Source organism: Patagioenas fasciata, chromosome 14 (assembly GCF_037038585.1).
Source record: "Patagioenas fasciata isolate bPatFas1 chromosome 14, bPatFas1.hap1, whole genome shotgun sequence".
In the NCBI taxonomy this organism is placed as follows: Eukaryota; Metazoa; Chordata; class Aves; order Columbiformes; family Columbidae; genus Patagioenas; species Patagioenas fasciata.
The window spans coordinates 8,154,008-8,173,023 of NC_092533.1; the positions used below are offsets into that span (position 1 = coordinate 8,154,008).

At 44.1% G+C, this 19,016-nt stretch overlaps 1 protein-coding gene across 1 annotated transcript in view; it reads left to right on the forward strand.

The window, feature by feature from the left end:
- Positions 1-19,016, forward strand: part of RASGEF1C (RasGEF domain family member 1C) — a 74,250-nt gene that overhangs the window by 39,871 nt on the left and 15,363 nt on the right. The window contains exons 2-10 of the mRNA XM_065848876.2: positions 1,724-1,906; positions 3,547-3,669; positions 6,242-6,379; positions 9,861-10,073; positions 12,165-12,239; positions 15,764-15,859; positions 16,902-17,004; positions 17,106-17,185; positions 17,833-17,928. Coding sequence (XP_065704948.1) covers positions 1,730-1,906; positions 3,547-3,669; positions 6,242-6,379; positions 9,861-10,073; positions 12,165-12,239; positions 15,764-15,859; positions 16,902-17,004; positions 17,106-17,185; positions 17,833-17,928 — 1,101 coding nt within the window. The 5' untranslated portion in view covers positions 1,724-1,729. The remainder of the gene's footprint in view (positions 1-1,723; positions 1,907-3,546; positions 3,670-6,241; positions 6,380-9,860; positions 10,074-12,164; positions 12,240-15,763; positions 15,860-16,901; positions 17,005-17,105; positions 17,186-17,832; positions 17,929-19,016) is intronic.

Consider the following 19,016-nt stretch of genomic DNA (forward strand, 5'->3'; position numbering starts at 1 on the left):
CTCCCAGCCTCTCCCAGGGCTTCACACCCTTCTCATCCTCTGCGGTCCAAGGTTGCTCTGAGTTGGCAAGTTGTGACAGCCTGAGCTTGGGGGAGTAGATGGATTGTGCCAGGCAGAGAGCTGCTTTTGCAGGAGTAAATACAACACACTGTACGTGGAATGAAAGCTGAGCTGACTATCTGGGTCACAGCACATCTACCGATAGATGTGAGGAAGAAACAAAAAGTCCAATTTTTAAGCCAAATCCATGGGGCAGGTTTTGAAGTTGTATGGGATGGTGAAGAGGCAGAGAAGCAGATGGAACAGGATACAGAAAAGGGCAGAGAAACAGATTAAAACACTAAGACCTATCTGCTGGCTGCCTGTGACTGAGTGCCCGCCGGCTGAGCGTGGCAGCATCGGGCAGTGTCAGCGCGTGGCCCTGCGTGGGAGGTCGGTGCCAGCTCAGCAGCCTGCGGGGCGCAGATCTTGCCCTTCTAGCAGGCAGAGGTTGTGCTCAGGAGGGAGAGCTGGAGTCCTGGGGGACGTTCTGTAGCTGCTCAAGGGAGCAGAGGTTGGCTCCGGGACTCTCCCCTTCCCCATCCTCCCTTGCACCGAGTAAGATGAAGTTTAGAAGCAAATTGTCAGGTCACAGAGGGATCCTTTGCTCTGGATGATGCATTTGCTGATGTGGGAGTGAGCATGCACTGTCCTCTTGTTGGGAGCGGAGCAGCTTCTAGGGAGAATTTCAGAGGCAGCTGGAGATGCTTTAAAGTTCTTAGGGCAAAATCTGTCATCCCCCTGAACCAACTCAGGAACGAAACAACTTTGCTCAACAGAAGAAATGTAAAAAGCTAATTGTAAGCCACAAAATTGAGAAGGAGCCTAGAATGCAATGCTGAGAACTGAAATACAGGGAGCTTCAAACTAGGCTACATGCTCAGAGTTTGCCTGGCCTCCTTTCAAAGGTGCTGAGGACTCTGCTTCTCTAGTAAACCTGATGAGTGCTCAGGATCTTTTTGAAACATTTATTTAGTGCCTAAGTATAGATCCAGGACTGACTAACCTCAGGCTCCAAAAATAGTGGAGGTGTCTGCCTTCTCCCTCTTCTTTATTTCTCTTCTTGCTCTTTAGTCTCTTCTTCAGCTCCTACGTTCTCTGTTCCCTCCAACTCCTTTTTCCATCCTCCTCCAGCTGACTTCTGCTCCTGCCTGTAGCCCCTCACTCGCTGTGACACGTCTCCTGTCCTGTGGGAGCCACAGAGCATTCTCAAGGTCCATCCTGAGCAAGCCTTCAGTGGCACCCCTTTTCTCTCGCTCTCTCACCCTAAATTCTCCCTGCCCCATTCTCAGGGGGACAGAGGTTCAAATGAACAGCTCCGTTCTGCTCAAGAACCTGCAGAATTCAAGTCCCACATATCTCACCTGTCCTGCATGGGACTGACCAGGGCTGGTAGCAAAAAGGGGATCATCACAAAGTGCTCGACTGGCGTGGGAGCCCAAACCAGCTTCTGTCCCTTTCTGGCACAAAAGCATAAATCAAAATGTCCCATTTTCCCATGTATTTCCCATCACAGGCATGATCTGCCAATGACAACAAAAAGAGGTTATAATAAAGGGATCATGTTAATTTTGTGAACAGGAAGCTCTCATTAGTGGCTTGTGTTTTCCAAATCAACCAGAAGACAGACGTGACTGTGAATCTGATGGATTTTGTCCCTGACGCGGGTTTTTCTCTCTTGTAGAAAGGCATGCCCGAAACGCTGAGTTCTACCAGTATGTTTACCCCATGTGGCTTCAGCCCTCATCTACATACTGCAAAAGAAGATGAACAAGGAGGACTGATCTTCCAGGATGGAAACCTTACCTCAGCATCTCTGGATGCTCTAATCCAGCATCTGATACCTACCACTGATTACTACCCTGAAGTAAGCAATTCACAGTATAATAAACAGTTTAGTTTTGATAAATTGGGGCAGCACTTTATGCAAAAGTGCAAATGTGTTAAATTTTGAATTAAGAGGACTAATTTAAAAGCTGCATACAATTAAAGCTTGGTAAATTGATGCATTGCTTTAAATGCTGTTTCACTGCTCTGTAATTGTTCCCATGAAAAAGCAGATCCCAAAGTTGATACTGCTTTTAAATAAGAGAACGGAGTGGCGGAGCAGGGGAGGGAAAGCTGTGGTGGTGATGAATTAGTGATGTAGCAGTTGGAGCACTTCAGAAATAGCAGTGCATCCCAGAGAGGTTTAGATGAAGACTGAAGCAAAAATGTCTGAACTGGCATTAAAATAGCTGAATTTCAGTAGCTGCTGAGGTCATCCAGGTTTGTCTGTATGTATAAAGCGTTCCCTCAGTGACGACAGAGATGGGTTCATCATTTACCTGGGGTTGTATTCACACCAACTTTGCAGTCACTTGACAGCACAGTCCAGATCCTAATCCATGCTCCCCCAGTGAATATTCACTGTTTCTTCACCAACAGTGTGAGGATCTAAACTGGAAACAGGTTTATCATCCTGCAAGCTATTGACTTTACTGGATTTTGCACATCCTCAGTGGAATTCAGGACAGAGTTTGACTGGAAGAGTTTTAAGTCCTAATATATCTCTATGGAAAGTCTTGTATTTCAAAGCACAGAACAGCATTGACTTCTGGGCCATTTAGAAGACCACAAAAGTTATCAATGCAGAGCAGACACCATGTTTTAAATTACCCACGGCTCAGCTTCTGATCAGCTAAAAATAAGTAATGAAGAAGCATGTCAATTAAAAAAAAAAAAAAAGAACAGAAAGGCAATAAAAATAGGTAATGGACAGATCAGGCTGTGAGATTTTCATTAAGCAATGTGTGATATGTCGTACTATACCTGCAGCTCAGGAGCATGGCTAGATCTGGGGGAAAGAAGATAATTCAGGTGCCAGGAGGGGTCAGGATGCAAACAACTGATAATTCATGCATATGTTTTAAATTCTCTGCTGGAATACTTTAAATAATCCAAGGATTTATCCAACAGACCTGCTTCCCACAGCTTCACAGAGGTAGGACTGCATATGATATGGCTTGGCTGATAAAAGTGAATTTTGCGGGGTTAGTAGAATAAAAGAAATATTCCTGAAAACAGGCTGAGTGAGACCTGCAGGGCAATAACAAGATGTGACTAATGTGGGGGCATCCGCAGCTCATGGCACAGTGGAACACGGGTGCCTGAGCAGCTCCATGTTTAATGTTCACTGGCCTCCATGCGTCCCTGGTTGTGCTGACCCTCATGTCCCCTACACCTGGGCTCACTCCTGTAGAGTGACCTACGTGCTGTCTTTGCTGGATGTTTGCACAGGGTTTGGGCAACCAAGGGCTGGAAGTGGATGCTGTGGAGGAAGGAGATGCTGCTGCCTCCTGCACCCACTGTAACCAGTTCAGTTTTCAGGGTCAGGAAGCCTTATGTCTTTTAGACATACAGGTCTGTCCTAGTGGAAATGCAAACACCGTGGAGTTTGGGGCTTTTATGGGTAATATTACCACTGTGTGGCTGCTCACAGCAGGTCTGCTTTTCTTTCTCCCGCAGAAAGCCTATATCTTTACATTCCTGCTGAGTTCCAGACTCTTCATTGAACCCCATGAGCTTTTGTCCCGAGTTTGTCACAAGTGCATTGAGCAGCAGCGGCTGGACGACCCCGTGCTGGACAAGGTTAGTTTATCTTCACAGAAGAAAAGCGTGAGGTATTTTCAATGGGCAGAGAAATCTGGGGCTCTGGTGTGTGTCCTTTGCCTCCCTTTGGATTGAATGAAGCTTTCTCATAAAGGATGACAGTTGCTGCTGAGATCCTGACATTGAGGCATCCTAGTATCCATGTCCTAGAACAGCGCTCCAGGCACTAGTCGCTTCAAATCTTCTTCTAACTTTCCCTTTCCACCTGTCTCAGTCATCCCAGGTGACTTTCCTTCTTAACTTTTCTAAGGCTGTGATGAAGCCTGCAGGATGCAAGAAGGTAGGACGTAAACCTCACACACTCTCAATTGCAGGTGTCAACACACCACTGTCCCATTTTTACTTAATGCCTCTGCCCTTTTGCTTTCTTGCTTCTGGAACAGTAATATTTCCTCTTGGACTTACCTGTCGGTTTGAACGGTAGGTAACAGCACGCAGGCACCCACTACCCTCCCGCTGCCGGCACCAACAGCTGTGCTGCAGAGCCGTGCAGTCTGGCACACCAGGAACGAGGTGAAGCAGGAGTGAGGCTGTGACAAGCTCACAGAATGAGAAAATCCAAGCTGTTCCTGTGTCAGCACTCCTCCTGGTTTGCCCTAGGGACTGTGCAAACTGATACAGTGTGTAACAACACATGTGCATCCTCTGGCAAACCTGCAGACGCTGCAGTCCTGGATCCTACTGGATCCTATTCAGTGCTGGATTGCACCCAAGCTCTCCTCAGTGCATTTATGGAGACCTATCTGGTACATGACCCGGAGCAGGAGTTGCATCTTCAGTGCAGTGGAGGGGAGAAGAATGTGCATTAGTTGCAACTTTCAAAAAACCCCCAAATTCTGAAATTTTTCTCAAGATTAGCCTTTCCAGCTTTGAAACTATTTTTGGCATAGAATACCGAATCACCAACATCCTAATGCATGTTTTTACCCGGATAGCTGGTTGCATGAGTAACAGGAGCTCTGTCCTCACTATAGAGAGCAATCAGCCAGACTATGTAGAAAGCTGATACTTGGGTTGCCTGTACAGTCTGTGTTAATAGAAATATCTGGATGAGGTGCAGCATCCAAAACAATTTTTCTGAGTTGTGATGGGTTCTGTTCTCTGATGCTACAGCAGTTGCAAATTTAGGAGAATTAAAATGTGGGCTTTGCAAAGTTTTGCTGCTCATTAAACTTCGCAAGAAATAAGAAGCATTATCTTATTATGAAGATTTCCCACTCTGCCTGAGGTGAGTCTGCATTTCGGACTAGTCTGTCGTAACACAGAGTTGGTGGGGCACCCCTAATTTGGTGCTCTTGAGAGTGGGGCTGAGTTTGCAACTTCGCACACAAGAGACCTCCCGTCCCCGAGTCGTGTCCTGTGACTTGCACAAAGTCCTCTCCTTCAATTCGGAATAGCGGTTTACACAGCTGGAGCAAAAGTCTCCCCAGACCTTTGTAGTTCCCAATAAAGCTTTCCCTTTAGCAGCCACCTGCTGGTCTTTGAGCCTGAGCTTAATGCTAGCTGACAGCAGTTATTTTTAGAGATGTGGTTCATTTAAACCTGTTGTTGTTGGAAAGCTGGAATATGCATTTTAACCACCTTGGTTGAAAAGCAGAGAGCTGTGGAGCTCAAGAGTATAATTTTTCCTGATTACAGGGTACACTTTAGCTACAGTACGTACAATGCAGAAGGCTGTTTGTTTTGGTCTGTGTTTTCTGTAAATAAAAAGGCAGTTTGTTGCTTAACGCAATTTCCTTTTCACATGTTCTTGGATAACGGAGGATGGAACCTTTGCAAGCAGCCTCACTGGCCCTCTTTCAAGATAATACTAATGCACCATTTGTGCCGTTCTCCACATTTCCCTCCTTGCCCCATATCTTCCTGACTATTCCCGCTGCTGCATCCTGAGATAAACCTACAGCAAAAGTAAAGTGGGCATCAATTGTGTGTTATATGAGTGGGTGTCCTTATTCTATCATGACCTTGAGCTTATCTGGGAAGAGAGCAACATTATCAGTAGCCCAGGTAAAGTTACCAAATGGCTGGTGTTTTGTGCATTGTTTCTTCCTCATGTTACATCCGCCAGCGGTCACTAAGCAGTTTTTTCATGTGGCCAGAAAGCAAAAAACTCACCTCTTTGTTGGTCAAAAAATGCATTGCAATCAGTTTTTCAGGGAAGGATGAAATTGTAGGAGGGTTGTAAGTACGAAAGGGAAGAACATGTGGTTCAAATGAGCAAAAAGGCCAGATGTTTTTTAAAAAGGCATAAAGGTTGCACCAACAAAACGTCCATCCAACCATGAACTGGCCAATTGCATGTGCAGAATACTTAAATCTGCATGTGAAACAGACAGTTGTGTATGCATCAAGTACCGGTATATTTTGCAGGCCAAAATATATCATTTGTGCACCAGACTATTTGTTTGCATGTGTGCAGATTTTACAGGTGCAACCATCAGTTCTGTCTTTGAAAATCTGGCCCCACTTTCAGTGAGATACAGATTTGGTGGGAGACTTTATTGAGGAAACACATTTCAATCCGTATCCATCATTCTGGTTTCCATTTCAGGCACGGATCAGAAAATTTGGACCCAAAATCTTGCAGTTGTTGACAGAGTGGACAGAGACATTCCCGTATGACTTTCAGGAAGAGCGGATGATCGGCCATCTGAAAGACATGATTCACAGGATAGCCCCATGCGATGAGGTGAGCATGTTTGATCCGGGACATTGTGTGGAGATGTTATCTTCATTTTCCCACTTGGTTCCTCCTTTTCCTCCTTTTGCCACGTATTGTGTTCCGTGCCTCTTCCTGGCAACTCTTACAGTTTTGTTCTCCTCTAATGGTTAAAACCTGTAGTAGCTTCCCTGAAAGCGACATCTCTCAGTTTAGGTTCTCCTGTGTCAGTGACATGAGGACAGGAACTCGGTCTAGATGACAGTATGGTCTTGGTGTTCAAGTGCATGAGCCGTGTGTGTGGCAGGGTAGGACAGTGAATGGAGTCTCTGGGACACCTGCTTGCAAATTCAAGTGGGTGAGTCCCATAAATTAATTCAGAAACATGAAAAATACTACCAAATCCACAAAAATAATAAGGATAAGAGCAAATAGTACATAGAGAGTCTCTAATTACTTCTAGGTTAACCATGGGATGTGGAAGAATTCAGTTCCATTTGCTACATCAAGGCCTGGCTTCAGGCCACAGATGGGTGCAATTCAATAGAACAAAAAGTGCATACCCATGAGTCTTAAGAAAGAGAAGGGTGGAGAAAAGGAATGAGCAGGTTTGCAGCACACTGGAAATGAAATAGGACCTTCCTACCCACATGAAACATGAGAGAAATTGAACCAGTCACTCTTGGGCTGGCAGCACTTTTGGGTGGCTGGAGGCTGCATGACACTGATGGAGGTGAAGGGAACACAAAGGACTTTGGGACAGAGCTGAAGTGGCCTCAGTTCCATTGACCAGTGCAGTGAGACTTTTCCCTCAAGGGGAAGAGGCAATGAACTTGCTCCTGCCAACCACCAAGGAAGGTTCCTTACAGCCCTTCAGCATCTGAAGTGAGAGAAACCCACACAGACCCACCAAAAACACATCCATGGGAAGGAAGGAACCAGTCAAAAAGGCAGAGAACAGAGGCATTATGGCTCTTTAAAAGCAGTAGCTGCCCTGGTGAAAAGCCATAAATGCTAAAAATCAACTTTTTGCATACAAAGCAGAAGTTTATTTGCCTAACCTGAGCAAGTGGTGCACGCCTTTGTGCTGGAGTGGGCACAGCTGTGTACCAATGCTTATGGGTGCCCTGGGGGGCAAGTCATTGCTTTTCAAATATTACTAGGCACTGTAACTGCAAATGATTATGCCTGGACAAAATCAATAATTAATATAAGAAAGAGCTCATACCCTGCAAATTTCCTTTTTTAAGGGACAGCACAAAAGAGTGGTGGTACCCATTAGTTGTTCGGAAGAAAGTTGTTCCCATTGCGGATCGTAGAAATGAAAGATTTGTGAGGTCATCTAGTCCATGTAGGTTAATGCAGGATTTTCCTCTGCAGTGTGCGCTCCTGTCCTTTGCAGAGTCCACTTTCCAAAGGCTCTGCGATGTGCTTATAAAGGTTTCCATGCTGAGAAGCGTTTCTTAGTAACTGCTGTGATTTGCATTTAGAGTTAGAAATTTTAATTAAAATTTGAGTTCCTAAGCCGCCTGCTGAGACCTGCCGTCTTCAGAGGAACTTTCCCAGTTAAGAACGAAACATTTTCTTTAAATATTAAACAGTAGTATGCTTCTTTTGACTGTTAATGCGGCAACGAAATGAAATTGGTTGATAGAGTCCAGCATGCAGCCCTTCTACAATGGGGGGTCACTTTGTGGCAAGGTAATTACCAGCATGTTGAAGGTAATGAACAATGTTGTTTTCACTTAGTGAACATATTTTAAAGAAGGCAGGAAATGCTTTTAAAAGGGCAAAAGCAGGATTTATTTTCTAATTTCTACCCCAGCATGCACAGAAAAGCTTTCTAGGCAAGGATGCACCCAACCGATTTTCTCTGAGTCTCTTCAAGAGCTCTGATTGCTGAATATTTTTCTTTTGTGTCCATTAAAGGTCTCTCTTATTTCATTCTTTATTAGGTGGTTGGCTTACCTGAGTCTTTGTTTACCATTGTCTATATCTGCATTATTATACTGTATTCCCTACAAAACTAGGTGAAACTAGATCTCGTGATAAGGATTTATTGCAAGACTGGCTAATATGTATGTCTTTCAAGTGATTTTTATGCTGCTTTTCGGCTTTTCATCCAAACAGTGAAGAATTTGATGCTGCACAGACATGGCTGGTCCAAGATTTCTCATCCAGACTCCTTTTTGAAAAAGAACTGGGTTTTCAGCTAAAAGTTTTTTAGCCAAATGTTTTATGTTCTGTAGAAGACTTGGATTTAAGTGCAGTGCCTGCACCCCCACCGCCCCAAATTAGCTCCCCTGTTTACAAAACATGTTCACAAAATACAAAATATGTCACTATTTGAGCTTCCAGTGAAAAAAACCCACAACATTCTATTCATAGAGCTTGATAAGCTACGCTGAGATTTGCAAACACACCTGGATATAAACCAGAGAAATATTTAGCTGATATTCAGTAGTTTATATCCAGGATAGTCTTTGTAAATCAAAAGTGTGACCATCTGTTTGAATGAGAAATTCCATGAAGAAGGCCAGTAGTCTCTTTTCCTTGAAGCTACTATACATCAGGAACAGGTAAAAATGGAAAGAATGTTTTTAATTTTCTAGAAATTATTTCAATTATTTATTTTTACATCTTCCTCAATTTTCCCTCCTCCTATGTGATTTACTTCGAAATAGAACCCATGTTGTCATCCTCCATGACAACTCCCTCCTGCCTTCTAGATACTCAGTTCTCTCACTAATCTTGGTTTTATGATGTCTGCATCTGTCAGTTATGAAGAGTTGAAGGCATTTCTTTCTGCCCATCATCTGTGGCCAGTGGCTTCACTCATTGCCTGTAAAGAGCTGCTCCAGCTCTGAAAACAACCTGAGCAACTTAGTAATGATCATTCTGCTGAGCCCATGGCTGTGCTTGGAATACGATATGAGCTTCCTTCAGTAGCAATTAACATTTTGGGTATTAAATACTCAAAGCTACACGATGCTCAGACCACTCCAACTGGGTAGCAAGTCGCAGCATGCTTCTGCTGCCCTCAGCTTAAAAGGATGAAGACTTAGAAAGGATGAACAGCGTTAGAAGCATTTCTTATTCCTAATATATAAGAGTTGACGAGGCACCACTCACAGGTAGAGTTCTCGGGCAACACGTAGCTGACATAAAGCATAGGTACTGAATGCTGCTGTGCTCTAGAAAGCTGCAGTAACTCATGTTGTAGCATTACCTCTCCTCTGATCCTGATCTTGGCAGGAATATGTGAGTGCTGGTGCCAGCCCAACCCGCCAGTCCTGCCTGCCTCTGCTCTTGACTGCAGTCTGTTTCTGTGGTCCAGAACACAGAACTGTAATTAAGCCAACTGAGTATTCTGAAATAGGCTTGTTGAAAATAAAATGGTAACCTGTTGCTGACTTAGAAGTATTTTGCACAAGGGAAAATTCAGCATAAAAACACTCCTTTGTCAAGTTCTGTGGGTGGTTTATGTTTCTTTCTCTCCCTGTCTCTCCAGGCCTACTGGAAAAAGATGAATCAGCTTTTACAAACCCTGAATCAGAAGCTTGCAACCCTCAGCCACGGGCAAGAAGGGATTGTCAAGATCAGTGCTGCTGTCTCTGATAAGCTGGTTGCCTTTAAAACTAAACCTCCATCAATTCAGAGAGAAATCCTGAGCGTCTGCAGTGACCCCTATACTCTGGCTCAGCAGCTGACACATGTGGAGCTGGTACGTGGGAATGGTTCCCAACTTCTGCAGTCAGAGATATTATTTTAAGCCATCAGCTGCTAAGTATTCCAGACACAACCAGAAGGTGTCTGCACTGCTGCAGCACATCCCGTGCTGTCTCAGCACTGCAGCAGGCAGCAGGGTTTGACAGGTTAAGAGGTGTTTGGGAAGCAAGCTATATATCAGAGTGTTCCTGTGCATCTTGGAGTAGGTCACTTTCCTTTTTCAGCTTGCTTATTTGTGAAATGTGAGTTTATAATCTCAGGAAGGTCAAGGCATTCTCAGTTGTGTAAGGTGCTCTAAGCTCCACAACCTGAAGGTGCTATTGAAATGGCTGGTCATTAGGCCTTTTATTAATTTGCCAGAAATTTTAACAGTTTGAATCCATTCCTACAGATACACAAAGCATCTGAGTTGTCTGATGTGTTTTATGTTCTTCCCTTTGGGACTTTGTGCATGGACATACAAGGCTGTGCAAATACCACCCACACAAAGTCTGCTGTTTCCCTCCTTGGACTGCAGTTCACTCTCAGACAGGCTTTTGGCCGTAGTCACTCCAATGGCAGTACCGAGATGATGGACAGACTGGGTTGCACACCCTTCCCCCAGGCTCAGGTCCTCCTTGTAGACCTCCTGGATGTTCACAGAAGTACACAAAGCATTGCTGCCATCTGCAGAATTCTTGATGCCGTAATGATTCCCTGCTGCCTGTCCTTCTGTAGACAGTGTTCATCCTTGAGAGGAAGGCTGGAATAACAAACCATGAAATGGACTGTGGATTGAAGTGAATATCATGGAATTGCCTTGGGAATTCTGAGGGTAGTCGATATTCTATTTGTGAAGCAGTGGAATAGTTCAGAAACCCCAAATTTAGGATCATCTCACCTTGGTTAATTTTCAGAATGCGCAGGTTTGGCTTTCTTTGCTTTATATAGTTTAAGCCGAAGAGTAGAAGTCTTTTTGCCTGGAGAGTTTTGCTTGCGTTTCTTTTCCTCTACAGTACAACTGTCTTCCAAGGGAAGATTCCCCGTAACTGGGGCACTGCTGCACTTTTAAAACTCATACAGCTGGAGGTCTTCATTCAGTTTACTGTAATAAATGCTGTCTGCCTTCTCTTTCATTTACTGCATTGGGTACGCCAACTACTCTGCCCTGAAACTGTCCAAAGTTTATTTGTTAGTAAAAATTATTTGCTATTTATTTGATAACAGTTATTAACTAGTAAGAGTCCTATATGGTTATCAGTGGCAAGGTGAGAAGCTGAAAGAAATGGCACAGGAGTAGCCATAAAATTTTCACTTAAGCAAAACTACCATTAATTTAGTTGTTGCTTGAGTGTTCTAAGTTTGGGGTGTAGGAATTCCAAAATATCTCTTCTGAAATACCTTTGTAGCCTACAACAAATATTTTTTTTCTAATAAATATGTTTAAGGGAATTGAAGAGCCTAAAAAGAAGGCCAGTGGTGTGGCTGGAACTGCCAGGTTTGTTCAGGAGCTGGTGGAGGTGGACTGTTCTTTACTAAGAGGGACCTGGGTGCTGTGGTTAATCTTGTTTTGGATTGTGCCTGGGACACTACGATGTAAGCGACGCCTTTAATGTGACCTGTGTGTCTTCAGTGCCTTCCTTCCCCAGTGGCACAGAGCCACCCCCTTGGGCCATCACCTGAGCCTCACATGAGCACCTGATCGCTGGGGTTACCAGATCACAGCATTGCTACCATGTTAACAGCTGGGGAACGAGGCTGCTGAGTTCTGCCGGAGCACAGCAGGCAGAGCCGAGCACAGAACTGAGGTCTGCTGGCTCCCAGTTGGAAACTTGTGCATCCAGCGCCTTTCTCTCTGTGCTGTAGAGAGGGCTTTAACTGTGTCTTGTCAGTAATGAGACATATTTATTTTCCTTTTCTTCTTTCTGCTGAAATAACTCTAATTGTTCCTATGAATTTTGATGTCCGGTGCTAGTTGGCTGTCTCCCAGTTCAGTGACACCATTCAGAGCTAACAGATAGTGGGGATGTCTTACCAAGAGGAACAGAATAGTTTCTGGGGTGCTTTCTTATTTCTTCCTCTCTGTCTTTTTTGCCCTCTCTAATAGGAAAGGCTAAGTCACATTGGACCCGAGGAGTTTGTGCAGGCATTTGTACATAAAGACCCTCTGGATGGCACCAAGGTATGATCTGTCTGTATGTGAAGTCTCTCCTGCGATGACGGTTTGTTCTACATGAACTGGTGGGATGCGATCCATCAGACCAGGGCCTGGGGCATGTGTTGACCATGGCCAGCCCAACTGATGACCTGTATTCTCACAGCAAGGATGGGACCTGTTGATAGAGCCTGCACTGGCAGGTTATTGCCATTCCTTCCTGGTGAGAGTACATCCTGGCCTGAGACTGGGCAGCTGCCTGATGTTCTGCTTTCTGGCTTGTTCCTCCTCACCTGCTTTGACCAGGGCAGATGGCTCGTGGCTGCACACAGCCAGGGAACGTCTGTTCCCAGCACTGAAAGCATAAAGACTCTGGACGTGATGTAATGCCCATAGTGTGTGCCCAGACACCACAGCAATGAGTCAGTGCGTCATGAATCAACGTACTCTTCTCTCTCCACACAATAGCTTTTAACCCAAAGCACCGCAGGGAATGGAGCGCCTGATCAGGGCTTCATCCAAAGTCCATGGAAGACAGTTGGAGTCTTTCCACTGATTCCAGTGGGGTTTGAAGCAGCATTTTGGTGAATGCCTCAATAAGGAGAGAGACTTCCTGGCTGGAGAGGGAGAGTCTGAGATTTCACATGCTGCCAGAAAATAAAATTCTTCCCCAGAAGTGCGTATGGGCTCTCACTGACATCATATATCAATGGCAGAATTTCATTGCTGGATGCCGAATATAACAGGAAGACCTCTGTTTATAGTGCTGCACCAGAATAGCTTGGAATGGTGAAAGGATGGATGGATGGATGAATTAAAAATGCAACATTGGGCTCTTTTCTTATTGGAGTTATGGAGATTCTGCAGTTGGTTCGAGGGAGAGGGGAGTATTTCTGTGCATTGATCACATTCTTTAGGAAGGAACCCCAAGATAGCAAAGATGTGTCATAAACTTGAAATACCAAACCAGCCACAGTGAGATTTCAGCAACCTGCTACAAACGTGAGGGACGAGACTGAAAATGAACAGCTGTCATATCTGTTGCAAAGTAAAATGAAAGAGATCAGTTGAGGGCACTAAATTTCAGTGGATTTTGGAAGAGTGGGAGAGAGGCAGCAGCAAGTGAAATCGAAGTGCATAAAGCTATGGGGGGTGGATGCTAAGAGGAAGAAGGAAATGTTCAGTAATAAACTACTGTACGTGCAAGAGCTGTAGCTATAACTGGAATTTCAAATGCAGGGCCAGCACAGAATATCACCAAGATATGAAGAGAGATTGAGGTTACAAGATAATCGTAAGGAAATATCAGTGAAGGTAGACAGGAAGAATTGGAATGAAAGGCAGAGAACCTGAAAATAATGGCGGGATGGGAAATCTGAGCAAATCATCCTGGCAGACTACGATAAACGGTGTGACAGTTATGCTTGTTCTTCAAATGTACATCTGAACACTGAGGTGCTGCCCAGTAGGAGTTCCATGACTTCACTGAAGTGCATGATAACAGAGAAAATCACCAGTGGAAAGCAGGGATGCCCCACTGCATCTTCTTCCAAGTTCAGAGCTATGACTTCCCCCAGGAGGATCTACTTAGTTACAACAAAGCTGCTGTAACATTTCCGCACCAGACATGGCACTAACACATTATTTGACTTCAAGTCAGCGAGGCCAATGGAAGTTGAGGCAGTCTGCGGCTCTTCTCCACCCTTTCCCTGGGCTGAGCGGAGGTCCCAGCGATGGTTTAGCAGAACCTCCGCACCAGGGTAGGGACTAGAGGGATCATGTGGGACCTGCCAGAACGTTGTGCATAGCAGCACAACCCTTGTCAGTCCCTCGCCCATGGAGACCACCCCTGTTAACCACAGGGAACTGGTCTGAATTCCCTCCAGCTGGAGATCATATCAAACATTTTTCTTGCACGAGGACTTCAGAAGGTTTCACTGATGAATGTTTATCAAGCACTTTGAGTTGCAGATGGAAGATGTTAGGGAGGTGCTAAATATTGCTGCCATTTATAAGGCTTAACCTTTAAAAAGCAGCCTGTTTCCACTTTAACTGTTGCACATTTTTCACAAGTTTTGTGCTGTTAGCTGTGGTTTTTAAGGCCTGGCACAGGACAGCAGTGTCGAGATGAAAATAGCATATTCAGAACAAAACCTAGGTTTTCTATACTTCTTGCTATAACAGAGAAGAGGAGAATACCATGGAGTGAATGAAAACCAACTGCTATGGGTAGACTGGGGCTGCTTTGAGTTTCCTTTGGTTTGGTTGATATTTACTGTCTGCTTGCTGACATTTACTTTTGAGATGCTTTTAAAATATATTTTTATTGTATATCTGCTCTACTCATAAAGTTGATAAGAATTTCAGGCTTGTTAATATTTGCTCCGTATCATGGTACTGTGATTTCTGTTTCTAAACATGCCTGTATACAGAATCACAGGTGAATATTTTTTTACTTTGAATTATCTTGGGAATCATGTTAAGCCCTATTTCTGAAGGGGTTTTAGTCACTTGTTTAACTCACATAGTACAGGTAATACCATTTACATTAATGGATCTATGTCCATGCATTGTGATATTCTTCTTTGTGGCATGTCTTTATGGTAGCTCTGGGAAATCATCATCAAAACAAGAAATTAGTATTCTCTGATACCCTCTAGTGGATGTTAATGAATGCTCAGATAAATCACATGAACTCAGTGTGTCCTAGATGGAAAGCGTAAGAATTTGGGCCTGGGAAAAGGACTTGAATTCTTATAATCCCAAGCAACATCTTCAGGCTGTGTGAACTGCCCTATCAACTCTGCTGAAGCCAAATTATCTGCTGATGTCAAAGGAACTGGAAGAGTTCAGCCAAGTATCTGCTCCCACAGCCTGGATCCATTATGGGAATTTATGTTAAGTTTCATATGAAAAACTGAAAAATGCACTTCTTGTAATGCCTCTTATCAGGGAAGGATCTCTGGCATGGCAGTGACCTGTTCAAGAGCAGCCTCCAAGAGAGCTGGTCACTAGAGAGCCTGTTATCCTGAAAAGTCAGTATGGGAAATATATTTTTTTTTCCCATGAAGAGGCAAGTAGAACTGTGTTTTCTCTTGCTGATCTTTTGTTCACTGAACTACAGTCTCTCCACTCCAGAAAAAAGGACTGACTGTGGGCGATTGCATTTACTAAAGTGAAGGAAGTCCTAGAATCAAAGGCACAAACAGGGTGTGTTGTGGAAGATCTGCATGTCTTACTTTTTCTGCAGATCATCGTTTGCTGTGTGCACCTTGCAATGCCCTGGCTGGTGCTATCCCACCGAGCAAGGGTCAGGGCGGACTGTGTTGCTGAACACTTGCTGTAGGCAAAACGGGGGTGTTTTCTATCCACTGGTGTGAGTTGTGTTGTGTGACACGCTCAGCTGGACCCTGTGCATCCCACGCGCCACACAGGCACTTTTTGAAAGGGGCCCTTGATGTCAGTAGTTACCTTTGTGTGGTATTTATTTTAGCAGTCAGGCAGCTAACTGAAACACAGTTAAATGTCTCTCTGTGCTTTTTTCTCCCCAGACTTGTTTCAGTGAACAGAAGAAGACAAGTAACCTTGAGGCCTATGTGAAATGGTTCAATCGACTCTGCTATCTTGTAGCAACAGAAATTTGCATGGTAAGTGAAAATTATGTGGCATATTTTACCGCATGCCTGAAATACCAGTTTGAGACCATACATTAATAAGCAAACCTGGGGATTTATTTCTAATGACCCCGCTAAGCAGCTGACGGTAAGTTTTAGTAATATTGCACTTGCAGAAGTGACCTGATAAATGACAAACACATTGCAAATGGTGACACACGGGGGACGCACTGTTCTCTTGATGTAGTAGGAGCAGAGCGTGGAATAATGAACCCTGCAGGGGAAAAGAGAGGAAGAAATACCTTGAATTTATCCTGTGAGATTTCTACTGGAAAATATTCTAGTGAAGCAGTATTTGTTATCTGTCATCCTAAAGCTCTGTGCCTGTGAATTCCCATTGCATGGCTTTGTCCTGCTGCCCATTACTGTAGCTGTGACTAGTGTTTTTTTAACTTGGTAGTTGTTTTGTTTTGTTTAAATGAAATGGATGTTTTCTCCTTTGAAAAGGGCATGAAAGGGAGGAATAGTAATGGTATAAACAGGCTAGATAGCCCACGACTCAAAAGCATTACTATTTGAAGATCATCTTTGGAAAAGGTGGGGCGATTGCAGTCCAGTTAAAATGTAGATTTAAAATGCAAGCTACCATTTGCCCTGGCTTTATTGCTGAAATGGCCAGAAGATGGGAAAGGGATTAATGCAGTGAAACAAAGTCTTTCTGGGACAAAGATGCTGCTGTTGTATGGGTGTGAAATCCTGCCCTTTGGAAGGTCGGTGCTGATGTACCCACTGACAGGAGGGAGCTGAGGCACTCGCTGCTTCGGGGCTGCCTCTTACAGCGCTCAGACGTTAACTGAGACAAGCCTGGGCATTGCCATGAATTCCTTCTGTGTCACTGCACCAAAAGCTTTGATTTCAGAGGCTGTGGTCACCAGCATCCACTGAGCTGGTGGAATTAGAGCCAGTAACTGAGAGCAGGTGACCCAAGCTTTGCATGTACCCCTGCTCTGTATTGTAAGAAATACCTAAATTCTGGTTCTGCTTATTACAGATATTTTTTAATTTTAATTTGCAGCCTGCGAAAAAGAAACAGCGAGCACAAGTCATTGAATTTTTCATTGATGTTGCCCGAGAGTGCTTTAACATAGGGAATTTTAATTCGCTGATGGCAATCATTTGTAAGTATGGCTTCTGATCAGGTCTCTCCATCAGCTGTCATGGATGAAACAGGAAACCTGACTCTGATCCGTGGGTTTCTTTTCTTGTTTCTCACTCATAGCTGGAATGAACATGAGTCCAGTTTCCAGGCTAAAGAAGACTTGGTCAAAAGTGAAAACAGCCAAGTTTTTCATTCTTGAGGTAAAAAAAAAATAAAAATAAAAAAGCTGATACACTGCTTGAATTGTATTGTGGATTTTTTTTGTTTGTGAATTTTCACATTTTTATCCAGGTATGAGATGTTTGTAGATGTTTCACAGGCAGAGGGCCTGATTCTGGCTGAAGGTTCCAAAGTGTAGTGGGGAAGGTGTGAAGCTGCTGAGACATAGAGGGGAATCAGAGCCCTTGAATAAATAGGAGGAGGGGAAAAAACAAAAATATGAGCCTATATGCAAACCATAGTCCTTCCACTGATGTTTTCTTTGGCCATACACACAATGCTGAGTGTAAAGCTCCCCGGCTCTACCTTGGATGTTGAGTGAGCAAGGTCCAAGGTTGTTTTTTAGATAGAGGATGCTAGGATTTGGCATATGGAAAATGTGCAGCCCTTATTCTTCACATAAAAGCCTGGTAAGCTGTTAGGGGAAAAAAAACCACAAAAACCAAAGGTACAAACAGGCCATGATCTGTAGGTCTCTCATTGTATCTTTGGTTCACGGTGTTTTTGTGTGTATGTGGATTTTTGAAGGAGGCGAGGCTCTGTTCAGAGTTTGCTACAACTGGGGTGAAGTTGTCTTCAGAGAACCCAGATTGCTTTCTAACCAACGTGTCTTCTTTTGTGTATTTAGCACCAGATGGACCCTACTGGTAACTTCTACAACTACAGAACAGCGTTGCGGGGCGCTGCTCACCGATCACTCACCGCACACAGCAACAGGGAGAAGGTAGGTGTGACCACATCTCAGGTGTGACCAAATATCTCCACGTGGATGGGGTGCATTGCTGATGGGAGTCCAGGGCTCAAAGATTTGATGCAAATGCCTTCCTCCCTTCCGTGGGACACCAACGCAAGGCTCGTGCAGTGCTAAATGCAATGGAAGGAATCCGAAATGGATCATGGGGCTTTTGTGGACTTGCTCTCAGACATTAGGGAACTGGGGAGAGTAGGACACACAGTGTGGAGGACTTCATTGCAAGTATCTCTGTATCCCTTGAAAATTCACACTGATTGAAAAACCTGATGGAACAGGTATTTCCAACTAAAATGACTTTTATTTTGGTGTGGAGTGTCAGCCTGGCAGGCCCAGGTGGAACTGCGCTTTTGTCCCAGCTTTGCCAGCTGGTGCAGAAAAGCCCCTGTTGTGCAGTGTGTGATTTGAGATGGGGAGCAAAGGGCACAGCACTCAGATATCAGGTGGTTCTCCACTTACATTAGGGAAAAATGGCTTACCTCAAGTCCTGCAAAGAAGTCTGATCTCAATCCATTGCAATGGGTTTGCGGTGAAATTCTGTCCTCATGAATTTTCGTTTCATTTGGTTGTCGCTGCCATCTCGGTGAACAAGAATTGATGTTTTATCAGTGTTCGTGGCAGATATGTGGCTTTCTGAGATCTCACTGATGCTGCAAAAATCCAATTGATGAGATATTAGGGCAGAATCCTCCTGTTTTGTGCCCCAGTGTGTTTCTTGTTAATTTTCTTAAAGTCATCTTTTTTTAAATTTTATGAAAGAAAGTTTGTTTTTAACAATGCAATTGCACATAGTCACGAAGAGGTAATCTCTGCGTATGCGCAGAGCATAGCTAAGGTAAGGTAGATACTGCATGAACAAGCGTAATATGGAATTTAGTATTCATTCACTAGAGGAGCCAGGGCAGATGCTAATCTCGCATCCCTGCAAATTGGATGTAAATCTGCTGAAGCTAATGGAATCTCACAGCATTTACAATGAAATGAGATCAGCATCTGGTCTCAGCTGACTCAGCTGCAATGGGAGTACATTGTGGTGTTCTGTAAAACAATTCTCTGTGCAA